The sequence below is a fragment of the Heloderma suspectum genome, chromosome 8 (genome assembly GCF_057233095.1).
Source record: "Heloderma suspectum isolate Gila_16-S chromosome 8, 16-S_ref, whole genome shotgun sequence".
In the NCBI taxonomy this organism is placed as follows: Eukaryota; Metazoa; Chordata; class Lepidosauria; order Squamata; family Helodermatidae; genus Heloderma; species Heloderma suspectum.
This window is the reverse complement of record NC_139465.1, coordinates 12,589,397-12,607,372: the sequence shown is the minus strand read 5'-3', so window position 1 is coordinate 12,607,372 and position 17,976 is coordinate 12,589,397. Positions and strand designations below refer to the sequence as shown.

The following is a 17,976-nucleotide window of genomic DNA, read 5'->3' as shown; positions in this document are numbered from 1 at the left end:
TTTATTTTAAATACATACTGCAGCTTGGAAATCGCACAGCACACTAATGGGTTGCCTGCCAACTTAATCTAAAGTTGCATTCCACTTGCTTTCACCAGTGACTCCATGTCAGTTTTATAATGTGTCCCCAAAGAAGACTGTAAACTGTAAACTCCAAGAGATCAGGCTACATGCCTATTTTATAAATTGTAATGCCGTGGTTGTCAGTCCACTTAGGATCAGTGAGTTGCTGTTAAGGAAGTGTGGAACGGATTAGTCAATGCTACCTGGGCTTGATTCAAAACGACTAGCCGATCTGTTGACTTGTGCTGGCCCAAACTGCATTTGAAAATGGAAAAAAGGATGACGGGGACTTGCTCTTTGTCCATCTCTGACCTTGAACTCCCAACCTCTTGTTTCCATAACTTGACCTGTTATGAAATTAAAGCAGGAAAAAACTAACACAGGGCAGATGCTAGTAGGTTAGTGTTCGCATCTTATTCCAAAACATATATTTAAAGCAAAAAACAAATCGACCAAAACCAAAACTAACCCGCCACTATTTATTTCTTTATTTATTATGTTTATTAACATTTATATACCACCCTATATGCTAAAAAGCCATTGAGAGCTGGTTGAGTGTTAGACTGGGACTCAGGAGATCCAGGTTCTAGTCCCCACTCGGCCATGAAGCTCACTGGGTGACTCTGGTCCAGCCAGTGACTCTCAGGCTAACCTACTTCACAGGGTTGTTGTGGGAATAAAATGGAGAGGAATGCAGGGAATGCTGATAAAATTTGCAGATGACACAAAATTGGGCGGGATAGCTACTACCCTGGAAGACAGAAACAAAATTCAAAGTGATCTTGATAGACTGGAGCGCTGGGCAGAAAACTGCAGAATGGAATTTAGTAGGGATAAATGCCAAGTTCTGCGGCTAGGAAAGAGAAACCAAATGCACAGTTACAAGATGGGGGATCCTTGGCTCAACAACACTACAAGCGAGAAGGATCTTGGAATTGTTGTCGATCACAAGCTGAATATGAGCCAACAATGTGATGTGGCTGCAAAAAAGGCCAATGCTATTTTGGGCTGCATTAATAGAAGCATAGCTTCCAAATCCCAGGAAATACTAGTTCCCCTCTACTCAGCACTGGTTAGGCCTCATCTGGAGTACTGTGTCCAGTTCTGGGCACCACATTTTAAGAAGGATGCAGACAAGCTGGAGAGGGTTCAGAGGAAGGCAACAAAGATGATCAGGGGACTGGAAACAAAGCCGTACGAAGAGAGACTGAAAGAACTGGGCATGTTTAGCCTTGAGAAGAGAAGACTGAAGGGAGATAGGATAGCGCTCTTCAAGTACTTGAAAGGTTGTCACAGAGAAGAAGGCCAGGATCTCTTCTCAGTCATCCCAGAATGCAGGACATGGAATAATGGGCTCATGTTACAGGAAGCCAGATTCCGGCTGAACATCAGGAAAAACTTCCTGACTGTTAGAGCAATATGACAATGGAACCAATTAGCTAGGGAGGTGGTGGGCTCCAGTGGTCCACACTGGAGGCATTCAAGACGAGGCTGGACAGCCACCTGTCAGGGATGGTCTGACTTGGATTCCTGCATTGAGCAGGGGGTTGGACTCGATGGCCTTGTAGGCCCCTTCCAACCCTACTATTCTATAATTCTATGATAGGAGTGGAACCATGTAAGCCAACTTGAGTTCCTTGCAAGAGGAAAAAGGTGGGATATAATTGTGATAATATATAAAGGTAATAATCAAAAATAAATTTAAACAGTAAGATTTTAAAACAATAAAAACAAGAACATTAAGAACAGTAAACATATTACAGTATCACAACTGAACATTTTAAAAGCTAAATTGAAAGTTTGTGTCTTGACACCCTTTCTGTAGGCCGAGAGAGTGGGGCCAATCGTAGTTTTTGAGTAAGCACATTCCACAGTTTGGGGGCAACACGGGAGAAAGGCGTTTCATGTGTGCCTAAAAATGGGCCTGTGCAGGTAATGGTGTCCTCCAAAGGCCCTCTCCTGCAGATCTCAATCAATCAGGTTCATAGCGAGACAATACATTCCTATACTACAGGATCAGGATGCAATTCTGTGCACATTACTTGAGAGTAAGCCCCTTTGAATACAGTGGGGTTTACTCCTTCCCTAAACATGCATAGGTTTCTGCTGTCTATAGCCATGCCTTCTTCCCTGGGGAGACCTGGGAACTGTCGGTCTGTGAAAAGAGCGAGGAATATCTCAGAGAAAATTCCCAGCTCTCTCGCAAAACTACAGTTTCCAGGATTCAGTGAGAGAAGGCATGATGGATAAACTGGTATAAAAATGATACAGCGGCTTTTTCTGCTGTGGCACCCGTTGTGGAATGCCCTCCCCTTGGAGGCCTGATTGGTGCAGACACTGGTTTCATTTCAGTGCCCAGTTAAAACATGGCTTTTTATCAAAGCCTTTGAGGGCTAATTGGATTCCCTGAGTTTGCACAGTGTGCAAGAGTTTGCACAAACTTTCTTATTGTTTTAGATTTTAAATTGGTATTAGCTAGCTTAATGATTTAATGATTTAATATGTTTTTAGCTATTTAAATTATTTATTGTTTTATACTGTTTAAATTGATTTTATCTGTATGCCGCCCTGAGATCTTAATGATATAGGGTGGGATACAGATGTTTTAAATAAAGATAAACAAAATAAAAATACACATATGTACTGTAGAGATATCTTCAGATGCTTCATATTGTCTTGTTTTAAGACTGAAGACTATATTTAAATATCTTTTTTTCTGCTATGCTTGCAAACGTTTTAATCTAGTCTTTGCTGTGAACTGGCAAGCTCAGCTCCTGCACAAACCTCCTACAATTGCTAATAGCATTGCTAGGAGGCTAGAACGTTGGAAGCTGGCTTATTCTGAGTGAGAGCAAATATGCCCCCTGAGGTCCCAATCCTGCCCTTTGGGATTCCCCAGATGATCCTTTCACTGGCCACTGATCATTTGGTAGCTTCCCAGCATTTGTCGTTCCCCCACCCCCAATTCCAAAAGGCCGAAATGCTTCTCCTAATGCATAGTTGTTGTTCAGTTGTTAAGTTGTGTCCGACTCTTCGTGACCCCATGGACCATAGCACGCCAGGCCTTCCTGTCCTCCGCTCTCTGTAAAAGCTTTAACCTAAGATATGCTAGGGTGGTGGGGTGTGGGTTTTTGTTGTATTCTGACTCCGCCCCTTTGCTTTTGGCCCCTCCCACCACTGGCATGTTGCCCCTGAGAGCTTCTCCAAAACTGAATTCGGTTTTCGGGCAGAAAGAGGTTCAACACCTGTGAGAAGCCCTGTAGCATGACTGGCACAAGGCAGAGCACGAAATCCCCAGCACCGCCTTCTGGAATTGCTTTATTATTGCCTTATTTGGTATTTTTATTCCAGAATACAAGCATTACTGTTGTTCTGGTTGAATTTCAGTGGTATGTTGAGTTCTCCCACTGAAGACAAAGTCTGGATGGTATGTAAATGACAACAGATAAGCTTTCTTTGAGCATGTAATTCTCGATCTGCACGAGGGAAAGGCCAAGTTGATTGGAGCGGAAGACTGACTGCTTTGGGGGTAATCTTTTTCTTTCTTTGTGGTGGCAGAGACTGTGTGAAAAAAACACTTAGGCCAAAGTATGGGTGTTCAAAGCAGATTCAACCAGAGAAATGTTGTTTCCCTAAGTATAGTAAGGTTTAAAAATCCATTAGCCCTGTAACATGACACAGAAAATAAAGATAAGCAAAAGAACGTGAAACAAACCCAGAGATGTAAGCTGGGAAGAATTGTGTTGGATTCTTCATCAGAAAATTGAGTTTTTGTTTTTGCTTTCCTTTGCTCTTTTGCATAACAAGAGATTATTGTGTGTGTAGGGGGGGGAGGTCCTCCAAGGCACGACCAAGGATCTTGAAAAGCAACACACACATAGGCTGCAAACCTATGTAGACATGTTTACCTGAAGGTAAGCCCCATTGAACACAGTGGGACTTCTGAATAAACATTCATAGGATTCTACTGCCTTCTTTCTATGCATTTGGATCCAGACTTAGTCATGCTTAGAGTAGACCTATTGAAAGCAATGGGACAATTTAGTCATACCTAACTTAAGTCCCATTTATTTCAGTGGGTCTACTCTACCCACTTGCAGCAAGTCTGCTGTAAGCATGACTACATTTAAATCCAACCCATAATCCCTTCTTCTTCATCATCATCATCTTCCTAGCCTTATGCATTAAGTAGCAAACTGAGTCCTAGAGTCTGGCTAAATGGGAGGGGAGGGGGAAATATCTTTGAGGCTGGAATACTGAGATAAGAGGGAGGGATCATGAGCGAGTGTTGGGGAAGGACCTCTTGGGAATTGGCGGATAGTGGTTCTGGGACCACGGTGGATGGGGTTCTTGGGTTAGGACTAGGAATGTCTAGAGTAGACCTATTGGGCCAACTTAGTCACACGTAACTTTATTCATTTTGGTGGGTCTACCCTTCCTAATTTCAGCAAGTGTACCCTAAGCAGCCATGTTGGCTGGGGATGCTGGGAATTGTAGTCCAACACACCTGGAGGGCATCTGGTTGTGGAAGGCTGGTCTAGGAGATGAGATGGCCTGTTTTAAAAGTTTCTATGTAAAAAGAAGAGTTTAAAAAATAACACCCCCCAAGAAAAACACAAAGCAGAAGCTCATATTAGAAGTAATACTGCACTCACCAGTAAACTTAGTGTTAACTATATTTGTTTCCCACTCTCTCATGAATAAAATCTCTAAAATCTTTAATCCTATTCTTTCTCCCACAGAAGTAACGTTTCAAGGGTTTGAACACCCTCCCCAAAGTAAAGTATTCACGGTGAGACCCTGACAATGTTGACTTAGAAGTAAATTGTACATCTTGATTCATTCATTCTAAGTATTTTTACCCCTCCCCACCTTTGGCCCAGGTGGGACCCAAGTTGGCTGTATGTTATTTATATCAAGTGAGGCGATAGCTGCAGTTAAGAGCACAGAGAATGACAAAATCAGAGGTTCTAGACTCGTCTCACTTTCAGTCCTAGGGTAAGTGACTGGTTGAAGAAAACCACGAGTTAGCTCTAGCCTGATGAGGTAGTGCGTAGTGCAGGGCTGGGCAAATAGTGGCCCTCCAGATGTGTTGGCCTACAACTCCCATCAGCCCTAGCCAGCATAACCAGTGGTGAGGGATCATGGGAGTTGTGGGTCAACACGTCTGGATGGCCACAAGTTGCCCACCCCTGATAGTGTTAAACATGAGTTCAGACAGCTTGCAAATCAGCTCAATGTAAAATGTGAATTTTGCATCTTTAGAAACGGAAGCTCCTGGATGAACTTGGAGGGAGCTGGCTCCCATATTTGACGCCGAAGGATGATGGCTTCCATCAACTGGTAATGCTTAAAAACATTAATGCTATATATATCGCGAAATGTGGTCTATCAACTTGATTGTTTTTCTTGTTTTTTTAAGGGTACAATCCTATGCATGTATAGACGGAAAAAGGTCCTACAACTTCCAGCATTCCCCAGTCAGCTATGTTGGTTGTGGCATGCTGGGAGTTGTAGGACTTTTTTTTCTGTCTAAAGATTTGTAGAATTTCGCCCTAAAAAAAAATTCTTGAATTCTCCTGTTCACGGCATAGACTGTACAGGAGAAAATTGCTGTGGAAAAACGGAATGAGCTGGGTTAACAAATGAATGAGTTATTTGTGTAAACCTTGGACTTAACACGATGTGAAGATAAGAAATGGTGGACAAGCCACTTGAAAGATTGGCAATGGCAGATAGTCTTGACTTCCTTTGAAATTTCACAGCTACTCAGGAGTGTGGGCTGTGTCAGATCTAGGGTATACTCGTTCAGTTCCTTGATAGTGTGCAGTAGAACACTTTTCTGTTTTGTTTTCATTTTTAAAACAATATTTATTTAATTTTGCTTCTGTTTTAATTCCCCTTGCTTTCATTTTATCTTCGTTTTTGTTTTTTCCATTGATTTCAATGGAGACCCACCCTATTTATTTATTTATTTATTTAAAACATTTTTGGCTGCCTTTCAGGGCAGAAGCACTCCCAAGGCGGCTTTCAACAATAAAATACATAAAAAACATTTAAAATATTAAAAGCAATAAAAACAAAAATAAAAGCCAACAATAAAACCAAAAACAATGTTAACAGAAGCAACAGCAACAATAGCAGACATATCAATAGAAGGCCAAGGTAAAATAATGTTTTCAAGGCCTTCTTAACAGTCTGCAATGATGGAGCATGACAAGACCTCTAATGGCAGCTTGTTCCAAAGGTGTGGGGCCCTTGCACACAAGGCCTTCTCATTTGTGGTCACCCACCTGACTGCTCTCACAGGTGCGCAAATGAGAAGGGCCTCCCTTTCTGATCTTAAAGGGTAGGCAGGCTGATATGGGTGAAGGCAGTCCTTCAAGTAACTTGGTCCCAAGCCGTTTAAGGCTTTGAAGGTCAAAACCAGCACTTTGAATTGGGCTCAGAAACACCTGCTGTCTTTATGCCTGCAGTTTTGTTTTTCTTTGATCCAAATAGTATGAACTTTGCAGGCATTCTACTGCTCCTCCAGGGCATCAGACCTGCCACATTTCAGACAGCTTGGACAAAGTGTCACTATTTTAGGGGCAATTAAAAAAGTGGGGCATCTTATAAGTCTCGTACTACTTCCAATGGAAAACCCACCTAACTTCGGTGTTTTCCATCCAAATGGCATGACATTTTCAGGCATTCTAGTACCACCTGCCCCCAGGGTATTGGGCCTGCCAGACTTCAGATCAATTGCACAAGCCCCCCAACAAAGCTGAAAAAATAAAAAATGTGAAAATGCACCTACAGTCAGGGTCAGAAATATTGGAACAAGGATAACTGTTTTGGCAATTGGCCTCTGTACACCACCACATTGAAATTGAAAGGAAACACACCCAGATGGGAGCAAAGTCGGGACTTTCAGCTGTAATTCAAGGGGTTTGACAAAAGTGGGGCACTAACCATTCAGGAAGTACAGCCAGTGGCACACACGCATACCCATCGTTGGTGGCTCATAAGTAATGGAACAAATGGCTGACAAGCAGCTGCATGGCCAGGTGTGGCCTGTTTCCTGGGTACCCCATGACCAATCAAGCAGAGAAAAGGCCTAGAGGTGGTTCTGAGTGTTACATTTGCATTTGGTAGCTGTTCACTGGAACTCCCAACATGAGGTCCAAAGAGGTGTCCATGTAAGTGAAGGAGGCCATCATTAGGCTGAGGAAACAAAATAAACCCATCAGAGAGACAGCAAAAACAGTGGGAGTGGCCAGTACAACAGTTTGGAACATCCTGAAAAAGAAGGAATTAACTTGCAAGCTCAGCAACAGCAACAGGCCTGGAAGACCACGGAAGACAACTAAAGTGGATGACCACAGAATTCTGCTCATGGTGAAGAGGAACCATTTCACAACATCTAGCCAGGTCAGGAATGCCCTTGAGGAAGTAGGCATATCACTGTCGACATCTACAGTCAAGAGATGGCTTTATGAATGTAAATGCAGAGGCTTCACAACAAGGTGCAAACCACTGGTAACACTCAAGAACCAAAAGGCCAGATTAGCCTTTACCAGCAAACACCTAGAAAAGCCTGCCCAGTTCTGGAATAAGATTCTTTGGACTGATGAGACCAAGATTAACTTATGCCAAAATGATGGGAAGAGAAAAGAATGGAGAAGGAAAGGAACAGCTCATGATCCAAAGTATACCACATCATCTGTCAAACATGGTGAAGGCAGTGTTATGGCATGGGCATGTATGGCTGTCAATGGAACTGGGTCACTGGTGTTTATTGATGAACTGACTGCTGCTAAAATCAGCAGGATGAATTCTGAAGTGTATAGGGCTATACTTTCTGCTCAGATTCAGCCGAATGCTACCAAACTGATAGGACACTGCTTCACATTGTAGATGGATAATGACCCTAATAATGACCCTAATGTCATGCCGGCCACATGACCACGGAAGCGTCTTCGGACAGCGCTGGCTCTTCGGCTTAGAAACGGGGATGAGCACCGCACCCTAGAGTGGGACACGACTGGTTGGGGACACCTTTACCTTAATGACCCTAAACATACAGCAAAAGCTACCCAAGAGTTTCCCAAAGCAAAGAAGTGGGATGTTCTTCAATGGCCAAGTCAGTCACCTGCTCTTAACCCAATAGAGCATGCTTTTCACTTACTGAAGACAAGACTGAAGGCAGAAAGACCCACAAACAAGCAGCAGCTGAAGGCAGCTACAGTAAAGGCCTGGCAAAGCATCTCGAGGGAGGGAACTCAGCATTTGGTCATGTCCATGGGTTCCAGACTTCAGGCAGTCATTGACTGCAAAGGATTTTCATCCAGGTATTCAAGGCGATCCTTAAGTTTGAAATGATGTGGGTTGGTTCCATTACTTATGAGCCACCAACGACGGGTGTGTGTGTATGCCACTGGCTGTCCTTCCTGAATGGTTAGTGCCCCACTTTTGTCAAACCCCTTGAATTACAGCTGAAAGTCCTGACTTTGCTCCCATCTGGATGTGTTTCCTTTCAACTTCAGTGTGGTGGTGTACAGAAGCCAACTGCCAAAACAGTTATCCTTGTTCCAATATTTCTGGCCCTGACTGTACATTCAGTTTTCATGTTTGTTTTTGTTTTTACGTGTGTATTAATGTAAAACGAATGCAGACACATTTATTTTGTTTTTCATTCATTTCTAAAATGAATGCATACCTCTCATGGGGAGCATTCATTCCTGTGATCCCTCACCTGTAGTCTCAAATGGTGCAGTCTGCAAAGAGCTTTTACCATGTGGCCTGCTCTTTGTGATGACGAAGCCTTACTTGCTCACCCCTGCAAGTTCTGTCATCAGTATGTCATTTTTGTTTCTTACATCTGATAGGGACACACTGCAGTCTTGATTATGGGTTAATCTGTGTATGTGTCAGGGGGAGGAAGTTGGTTGAGAACAGTGTGGTTTGGGGTTGATAACCTCCTGGCCCTCCCAGTCATACAATCCCATGACTCTTAGTAAGAAAAGAAAATCTAGCCTGATAATACACATTTACATAATCCGAACTGGTACAGAGAAGGAGTGTTACTGAAGAAACGGAAGACTATGCTAAGTCTGTCTTCGACAACACTCTGGTCAAATGTGAAACACATGGAAAGACTTGGGTAAGTTCAGTCAAACTAACTTGGAACATATTGAGTGAGATGAAAGACATGAAAAGGAATCTCCTACTTAGTTTGAGCAGCTACAGCAGGAGTTCCTACATTATAGCCATGTCAACTTCCTTGTATTGACATGTGGCCGAAAGATGCATACAAAGTAGCATCTTTTAAAAAATGGTCTCATTCCCCCCACCCACCCACGATACAGGAAGGAAAGAACTTCCCCCTCTCTTTTTCTATTTCTTTGTCAAAGTAGACTGAAAGTCTTCTTTCTCTTTGTGTTAAAGTACTGAACTTTCAGATTCTATTATGTCAGTCAAGAGAAAGAGTGTCACTCAGCGGTGGAGCACATGTTGTACACATTAAGGGCCCCAGTTTCAATCCTAGGTAGGGCTGGAAAAGACTCGTGCCTGAGTTGCTACCAGTCAGTGTAGACCAGAGGTGTTGAACCTCTTCCATTCCAAGGGCTGAATTCCATTTTGGAGAAGGTATCGGGGGCCGCATTTCAGTGGTGGGCAGGGACAAAGGCAAAATGGTGGGTGTGGGGGAAAGCTAAAGTACCCAAAATACCAGTGTTTTTCAGCATTAAGCTCTTCCTGCCAGTAACTAAGCCTTAGGAGAGGCATTTCAACCTTTTAGAATGGAGAAGAAATCACATTGAAGTTGGGAAACCACTAAATGTTGGGGGAGTGGTAGGGCTGGATTAAGACATGCTGAGGCCCTAAGCCATGTCAAGATTCAGAGGCCCCATACCATAAAAAATAAAGAGAAAAACGTATATTGCATTATAATAGAAAGGTATACCGTTACATTTACATATATACATAGGCAAAGATGCAATGAGAAACAACTAAATAAAAGATACTTCTTGCAGAAAGCTTTATTTGCATTATCAAGTGCCTTCTGATTTCTTCATCACCATACATGAAACTGAAGACTTATAATTTATAGAAACATAAGAGCAAATACAGAGAACAGAACTTAGTTAATGGAAGTAGCAATGTAGATTGTAATGAAAAATTAATGCTGAAAGGGAAGTATTCCAGTAATACTGGAAGGAAAAGGCCGTTGCTTAGTGTGAAAGAGTGCATGCTTTGTATGCAGAAGATCCCAGGTTCGATCCCAGGTTCGATCTCCGGCTTCTCCAGGTAGGGCAAGGAAAGAATCCTGCCTGAAACGTTTGAGAGCCGCTGCCAGTCATGTTGACAATACTGGGCTAGATGGACCGATTCAGTATAAGGCAGCTTCCTATATCCTCTTTTCGAGGGAGGGGCCATAGCTCAGAGGGGCCATAGCTCAGTGTGGCAGAGCACATGCTTTGTATGCAGGAGGTCCCAGGTTCGATCTCTGGCTTCTTCAGGTAGGGCAAGGAAAGAATCCCACCTGAAACCCTCAAGAGCCATTGCTACCAGTCAGTGTCAAAAATACTGGGCTAGATGGACCCAGGGTCTGACTCAGTATAAGGCAGCTTCCTATGTTCCTAAGGTGATAGGATTGATTGTGGGTTGGGATGGGGAGGTCAGGGTTTCAGAATTTTGTTGGTGAATTGTATATGAAAAGTTATTTAAGCCAAAGTGATTTCAATTATAACAAATCATAGTTATCTCCAAAGTATTTAGAGGCCCTTCATAATATGAGACCCTAAGCCATGGCTTACTTGGCTTGTTCCTAAATCCAGCACTGGTGAGCAGGAGCCACCTGTTGACATGGGGAAGGGTGTGTGGTCATCTGGAGACCCCCTGAGGGCTGGATCGAGACTCCTAGATGGCCAAATTTGGCCCTCAGGCCTGAGGTTCAGTTCCTCTGGTACAGACAATGCAGAGCTTGATGGACCAATGGACTGACGTGGTGTAAGGCAACTTTCTATGTTTCTGTTATTGATGAACAGTATTTATAGGCTGTCCTGTAACAGAGTTCTCAACCTGGCTCACAACAAGAGATGAAACAATTTAAAATGCTAAGAACAAGAAAGCAAAACACAATAGAAGTATAATGCAGCATGAAAATGCATGTTACAGGGAGCAAACCCAGCTTAAAGTGAAGACATTGAATTCATCCTAAGATGTGGGAAAGATGGGGTGAACAGCCTGCCACATAAAGTTTATTTATTTATTTAAAACATTTGTTTACCTCCCTATATCATTAAGATCTCAGGGCCGTGTACAGATAAAATCAATTTAAACAGTATAAAACAATAAATGATTTAAGCAGCTAAAACATATTAAACCATTAAACAAGCTAAGACCAATTAAAATCTAAAACAATCAAACAGTTAAAACAGTGTGCAACTTTAGGGAATGCATTTAGCTCTCAAAGGCTTTGGTAAAAAGCTATGTTTTAACTTGGTGCTGAAATGAAACCAATGTATGCATCAATCGGGCCTCCAAGGGGAGGGCATTCCACAACTGGGGTGCCACAGCAGAGAAGGCGCTCTCCCACGTCCCACCACAGTGTATGCCTCGCACTGGTGGGACACAGAGGAGGGCCCCTCCAACAGATCTCGGCCCTTGGGCAGGTGTATATAGGGGGAGGCGCTCCCTCAAATATTGATAAGTTGCCATATTGGTGGTGACATCATCATGAATAAGCTACCCAGCAAATCATGACCATTATATAAATGTCTTCCTGGAGTGGAACGTTACTGTCTCACAGTGTAGCGCTGAAGTGCCAACTTGTTTATCCAGAGATTAGCTCACTGATTTGTGGTTTGCTGTTGCCACTTGAGTGACAAGGTCGTGTTAGCTCCCTGGAAAAGAAGCTCTATGATTTGTAGATTGCTGAAAATCTGTAGCAGGGCTTCTGGTTGCTGCGGGTGTGTTAAATTTTCTTCTGGGATAATGGACATGTTAAAAAATTAAGCATGAAATGTTTTGAATGCTTTTTGGCAGCATCCAGTCACATGATTGCTTTTATCTGCCCGGCGAGTGAGTTGACCTTTAATATTAGCTGTCAGAGATACAGCAAAAACTACATGATTTTTGTTCCTTCAATCCATAAGTGTCCAGCATGAGCTTCATGGTGTGTGTGTGTGTGTGTTTCCCCCTTCCTTTCCGTCTTTTCCTCTTTCTTTGTCTTCTGATCTCTTAATGCTTTCCTTATGTAGGACATAGCAGGATGACTGGCTGGAGAATTAAAGAAGACTGACCGGTATTTTCAGACGATGTGTTGGAAATGTGTTTCCATTTCCTGCTTCTTTCTTTCTTTCTTTCTTTCTTTCTTTCTTTCTTTCTTTCTTTCTTTCTTTCACATCTGAGATACCTATGTGTGATTTTTTTAAGCGCGCGCGTGCACACACACACACACACACTCTTAAGGTTCCTTTAAAGAGTAGAAACCCCACAGACACCATTTATGATATATTGATAAAATGCGTTCAGAGCATGTACTCTTTAGTTCACAAGCCAAAAAGTAACGTGCCTCTCACTAGACTGGCATTAAAATGTGGAACCTATTAGCTCCCAGTTTTAACAAGGGAGTGAAATGTTACGGCCTTTGAACAAGTGAGGCATGTTTCCCTTTAGATGTATCGTTATGAGCTTTCTTTCATTTTTTTCCAATGCCTTCTGTCATTCCTCCTCTTCTTTGGAATAGATTCACACAACCACTCACTTGATGGCGATTTGTGTGTGCCTGGGGTTGGTGGGACTGGCCTGACATGTGATGGGATTGTGGGCTGTCAGAAACACTGGCTCTCTCCCAGCGCAGGTCCTTAGTTTGCACCGTCTGTTCCGGTAGCTTCCAGTCTTTATGAACCTGGGACCCACATTTAGCCCCAACCTACAACAGTGGGACCTGATGTTAATGTTGACATGTTGGGCTATAACAGCATAAGAAGAGCCATAGTGGATCAGACCAAAGGTTCATCTAGTCTACCATATGTCTTCCTAAAATGGCCCAACAGATGCCTCTGGGAAGCCCTCAAGCAGGACATGAAGGCACTAGCCTTTCTCCACTATTTTCCTCTGTTAACTGGCGTGCTGCTCTGAACATAGTGGTTCCATAAAGCTGTTGTACCTAATAGAATTTGGTAGACCTATTTATCCACGAATTTGTGTAATCCCCTAATAAGGACATGAAAAGTACACCACAGTTTTGTCAAAGCCTGGCATTGAACCAGAGCCTTTTAGGTCTTCTGCCTAATGCTCTCCCAGCTTAGCTACCTTGGCTGTCCCTTCAGTATTTTCTGTTCTTTTATCTTCCACCGCCCCCACACAGGTTTTCGACTCCCCCCCGCCGCCACTGTCTCATTCCTTCCCACCCTACTTCCCCCTTCTTTCTCTTCTTCTCTTAGACAAGCATCTAAAAAAGAATAGAAATTGTGGTGCCAGGCCTGGTGAAACCCACATTAGGTTAGGTCATGAACCAGTTGTGGATCAGGACCTACCAGCTGAAGATCAATATTCTAAGCTTACCCAGCATTGTTTATCCACCTTTCTATGGGTAGCAACCAACCTCTCCCATCCCAAGGCCTGTTCTGAGATCCACCTACCATTCAAAATCTTCAGCAACTTTTGGTGACAGTTATTCATCCCGAGCTTTCAGAATGTTTGGGAACATGCTATCCATCCATCCATCCATCCATCTATCTATCTATCTATCTATCTATCTATCTATCTATCTCGTGAATGACTTATAATGTAGACTTCAAGTATGCATCTGTTCTAGGTTTAAAATAAATCCAATGTGATCCCACCCCCTTTCTTTTTAGTGGAAGACAAAATATTCGAAATTCATCTTCAGAAACGCTGAGAAGATTCCCAAAGAGGTCCACAAAGAAGTTCAAGAAGCTTTTTTGACTTTGCAAAAGCATGCTTGTTTCTTCCAAGATCTTGTAAGGATCAAAGGGAAAGATTTTGTTACCCCAGTATCTCGTATATTAATTGGAAACCCAGGATGTACGTACAAATATTTGAGCACAAGGTTATTTACGGTCCCGTGGCCTGTGGAAGGTTATGAAATAAATTATTCCCATTCTGAAATATCCAAGGCTTGTGAGACATTAATCAAACTTAATGACTACTTGCACAGAGAAACTGTCCGAGCTTTGCAAGAGCAGAATTTGGCCGAGACAAAAGAAACTGAAGATTCTGCTGTCACCGATAGGCATCAGGATTATGCTACTTCCATTACCGAGATGAGGTCCGCTTTGCAAGATCAAAGCCCTTCTCATGTCCCGAAGACTGACTGTACCGATCTGAAAGAGAGAACATCTTACAACCTGACGTTATTAAATTATATGGATCCGCAACAAATGCCATTCTTGAAACAAGAGCCGTACTTTGGAATGGGGAAAATGGCTGTGAGCTGGCACCATGATGAAAACTTAGTCGAAAGGTCAACGGTGGCTGTCTACAGTTATTGCTGCGAAGGTGGGTGAAATGTGTGTGTGTGGGAACCAAATAATAAACTGGGTCTCACTTGAACCCCCTAAGCTGTCTTGCCTCTGGCTGTGTGTGTATAAAGAGGCATCTATACCTGCCAATCTTCCTTTGTAGGGAAGGACTGTAGCTCAGTGGGAAGAGCACCTTCTTTGCATGTAGAAGGTCCCTCAGGTTCCATCCCCAGCATCTCCAGGTAAGGCTGGAAAAACTCCTGCCTGCAACCCTGGAGAGCCACTGCCAGCCAGTGTCAACAGTACTGGACTACTTGGACCAATAGTCTGACTCAGTAGACAGCAGCTTCTTATGATCCTGAGCCCGGCCTTTGAGCCCAGATTTGCGACATGTTAGCGGCTTTACCCTGTGATATGCAAAACCATGTTTCCCCCTGTGTGAGTGCTTATTTGTCCTTCTCTGTCTCTCTGGATATCAGGGTTGGGTTTGGGGGCAGCAGGAGGGAAAAGAGAGAGAGAGGGAGTGTGTGAAACAGAATGAGACAAGCTACATTTGCTGCAGCTGGCCTTATCTGGAGCACTTTTAAGTGGATTGAAAAAGTTGCTATAATTAACCTACTGATTGGGAGCCAAGAAAACACAATCTGTCAAATCTCTGCTCTTCAGGTTCCCACAGATACCTATTTCCAGGGCTGTAAAATGTGCTTTTTAAACACACACACACACACACACACACACACACACACACAGTGGTTTGACATCTCTCCTTATCAGGCGGCTTGTCAAATACGAACTTGTTCCAGGGCTGGTTTTCTTACTGTCTTTGCTTTGTGCAGAATACGCTGCCATAGCTCTGGAGGAAATTCTCCCATTTACACAACGTTGCATAGATTCTTGTCCCAGCATGCTAAACTGTTACGGTCCTGTCAGATGCCGCACCTTGGAACTTGGCAGACCCGTTGACAGGAAAGCGGTGCCCAGTTTCTATTCCGATTTTTAAAGAAAAACACACTTACGATGTTTATATCCTGCCTGGTCTGAGTCAGTCAACCAGGCACCCTGCTGTCAGTACCTTCTGAACTGGGACTTCCAGAGACAGTAATTCTTGAGCCTGTACCCTCCCCAGGAGAACTAGCCCCCAAACCAGAGATCCCACACACCTGTGCCTGCCAGTTGGGGCTAGCAAAAAGCTTGAGGCTGCCACTTTAAGGCCTTCCATTTCTTGGGGAAGGGGCAGAGTCCGGAATGTCGGAAGCTGCCTTACACCGAGTCAGACCCTGGGTCCATCTAGCCCAGTATTGTCGACACTGACTGGCAGCAGTGGCTCTCCAGGGCTTCAGGCAGGATTCTTTCCTAGCCCTATCTGGAGAAGCCGAGGATTGAACCTGGGACCTCCTGCATGCGAACCATGTGCTCTGCTACTGTGCTACAGCCCCTCTGTGTCTGGGAGGGGTGATCTGGTCCTGGAAACATAAAAGTCCTCAGTTGTGCTCTAAGCTGCATCAGAGCATGGTGTTCACTTGCAGTCTCTGAGGTTCTGCAACTCCGGCCTGCCTTGCTAGCTTTCCCATGGGCTTCCACATTAGGTCTGGACCAGATAGTTTAGCCAAGGGGTATTTTTATCCTGAGGCAACCTTACAGTTAATGGCCACATTCAGATGCCACCAACCCTATGTGTGTGTTTTGACATCTGAACCTGTGAAAAGTTCACAGTGTAGTTCATGATGGACTTCAGGTAGGAACATCTGAACCCGTGAAAGCTCACAGTGTAGTTCACGATGGACCACCAAACCAGGATAGCAAACTGTGGTTTGAGGCTGGTTTTCGAACTGCTTTTGTGCTGTGTTTTGCCGTTACGTCCAAATTCACAACCTGTTGTCAAATTCTGGTTATGTCTGTTGCTTTTCCTCGACAGACTGTTGCACCATGGGGACCGTGGAGTGAACGTACGGGCTTAGCAAGTGGAGTGCAGATGGAAAGCAAAAGCAGACAAGTAACTCTAAACTATAGTGTGCCTGCTGCACATTTCGAAGTTCAAACCATGCTGTGGGTCCTTCACTGTGGTTAGCACAAACCATGGTTAGGTGTGATGCTTGTAGTGAACCAATGACTCTGCTTGGCTCCACATGCTGTTATAGAGGTGCTTCTTGCCTAACGTCAGATGTATGGAGAATAATACTTGGCTGGACCAAAGCTAGATGTGGGACACACCATTCATGCAGACTACAACACCCTCACCACTTTTACCCACTCCGTGACAATTTTGTGAAATCTGTCCCCATTCCTGAAACAAGAATCACCCTTTCTGCTACAAACGAGGTACTTGCCAATAGGGTGGCCGAGTGGTGCACCAAGAGCTTCCCCAACCAGAGGTGCTGGGTGGAAGGGGGATCCTCTCCCGGGCACCTTAGACGGAGAAGCATTCAGTGTGTGTGTGAGTTCCCTAGCTAGAGAACGCTTGGGTGGAGCGACGCCAGCCCAGCTAAGTTCTCTTCACTGCTGCAATGGGGACTGAGCCTGCTTAGAATCATAGAATCATAGAACAGTAGGGTTGGAAGGGACCCACAAGACCATCACATCCAACCCTCTGCTCAATGCAGGAATCTAAGTCAAAGCATCCCTGACAAGTGGCTGTCCAGCTTCATCTTGAATGCCTCCAGTATGGGGGAGCCCACTACCTCCCTAGGTAATGGGTTCCATTGTCGTACTGCTCTAACAGTCAGGACGTTTTTTTCCTGACTTCCTGTAACTTGAGCCCATTGTTCCGTGTCCTGCACTCTGGGATGATCGAGAAGATATCCTGGCCTTCCTCTCTGTGACAACCTTCCAAGTACTTGACGAGCACTATCCTATCTCCCCTCAGTCTTCTCTTCTCAAGGCTAAACATGCCCAGTTCTTTCCGTCTCCCCTCATAGGGCTTTGTTTCCAGTCGCCTGATCATCTTCGTTGCCCTCCTCTGAACCCTCTCCAGTTTGCTTGCCACAGCCTGCCCTGTATCCTCCCCAACGGGAGAACTCACAGGAAACACAATGCCATCCCCAGCCAACGTGACTTTGGCAAGGGCAGCTTTGTTGCATGCGAGCCTCCCCAGTGGGCAACAAAGCTGGGTCCCCAGTCAAGGCACCTCAGCGGGGAAGCAAATGGCATCAGGGGGTGTGGCTATGCCCCCTTGTGTCATTTGGCCTGCAGAGGGCTGGGAGTGGGGGTGGGGATATCGTCTGTCTCCCACCACACCCCAAACTATTTCCCCATCCTACCAGTGGTAGAGCACCTGCTTTGCGTGCTGAAGGTCTCAGGTTGAATCCCTAGCATCTGGGAAATCTCATAAGAACATGAGGAAGAGCCCTGCTGGATCAGACCCAGGGTCCATCTAGTCCAGCCTTCTGTTTACACAGTGGCCAACCAGCTGTCGACCAGGAAACCCACAAGCAGGGCGTGA

General features: G+C 44.3%; 1 protein-coding gene across 1 annotated transcript in view; it reads left to right on the top strand.

Annotated features, from left to right (window-relative positions):
- Positions 1–17,976, top strand: part of FTO (FTO alpha-ketoglutarate dependent dioxygenase) — a 366,765-nt gene that overhangs the window by 60,221 nt on the left and 288,568 nt on the right. The window contains exons 3-5 of the mRNA XM_084812875.1: positions 4,806–4,855; positions 5,329–5,406; positions 13,914–14,574. Of these exons, the coding sequence (XP_084669001.1) occupies positions 4,806–4,855; positions 5,329–5,406; positions 13,914–14,574 (789 nt within the window). The remainder of the gene's footprint in view (positions 1–4,805; positions 4,856–5,328; positions 5,407–13,913; positions 14,575–17,976) is intronic.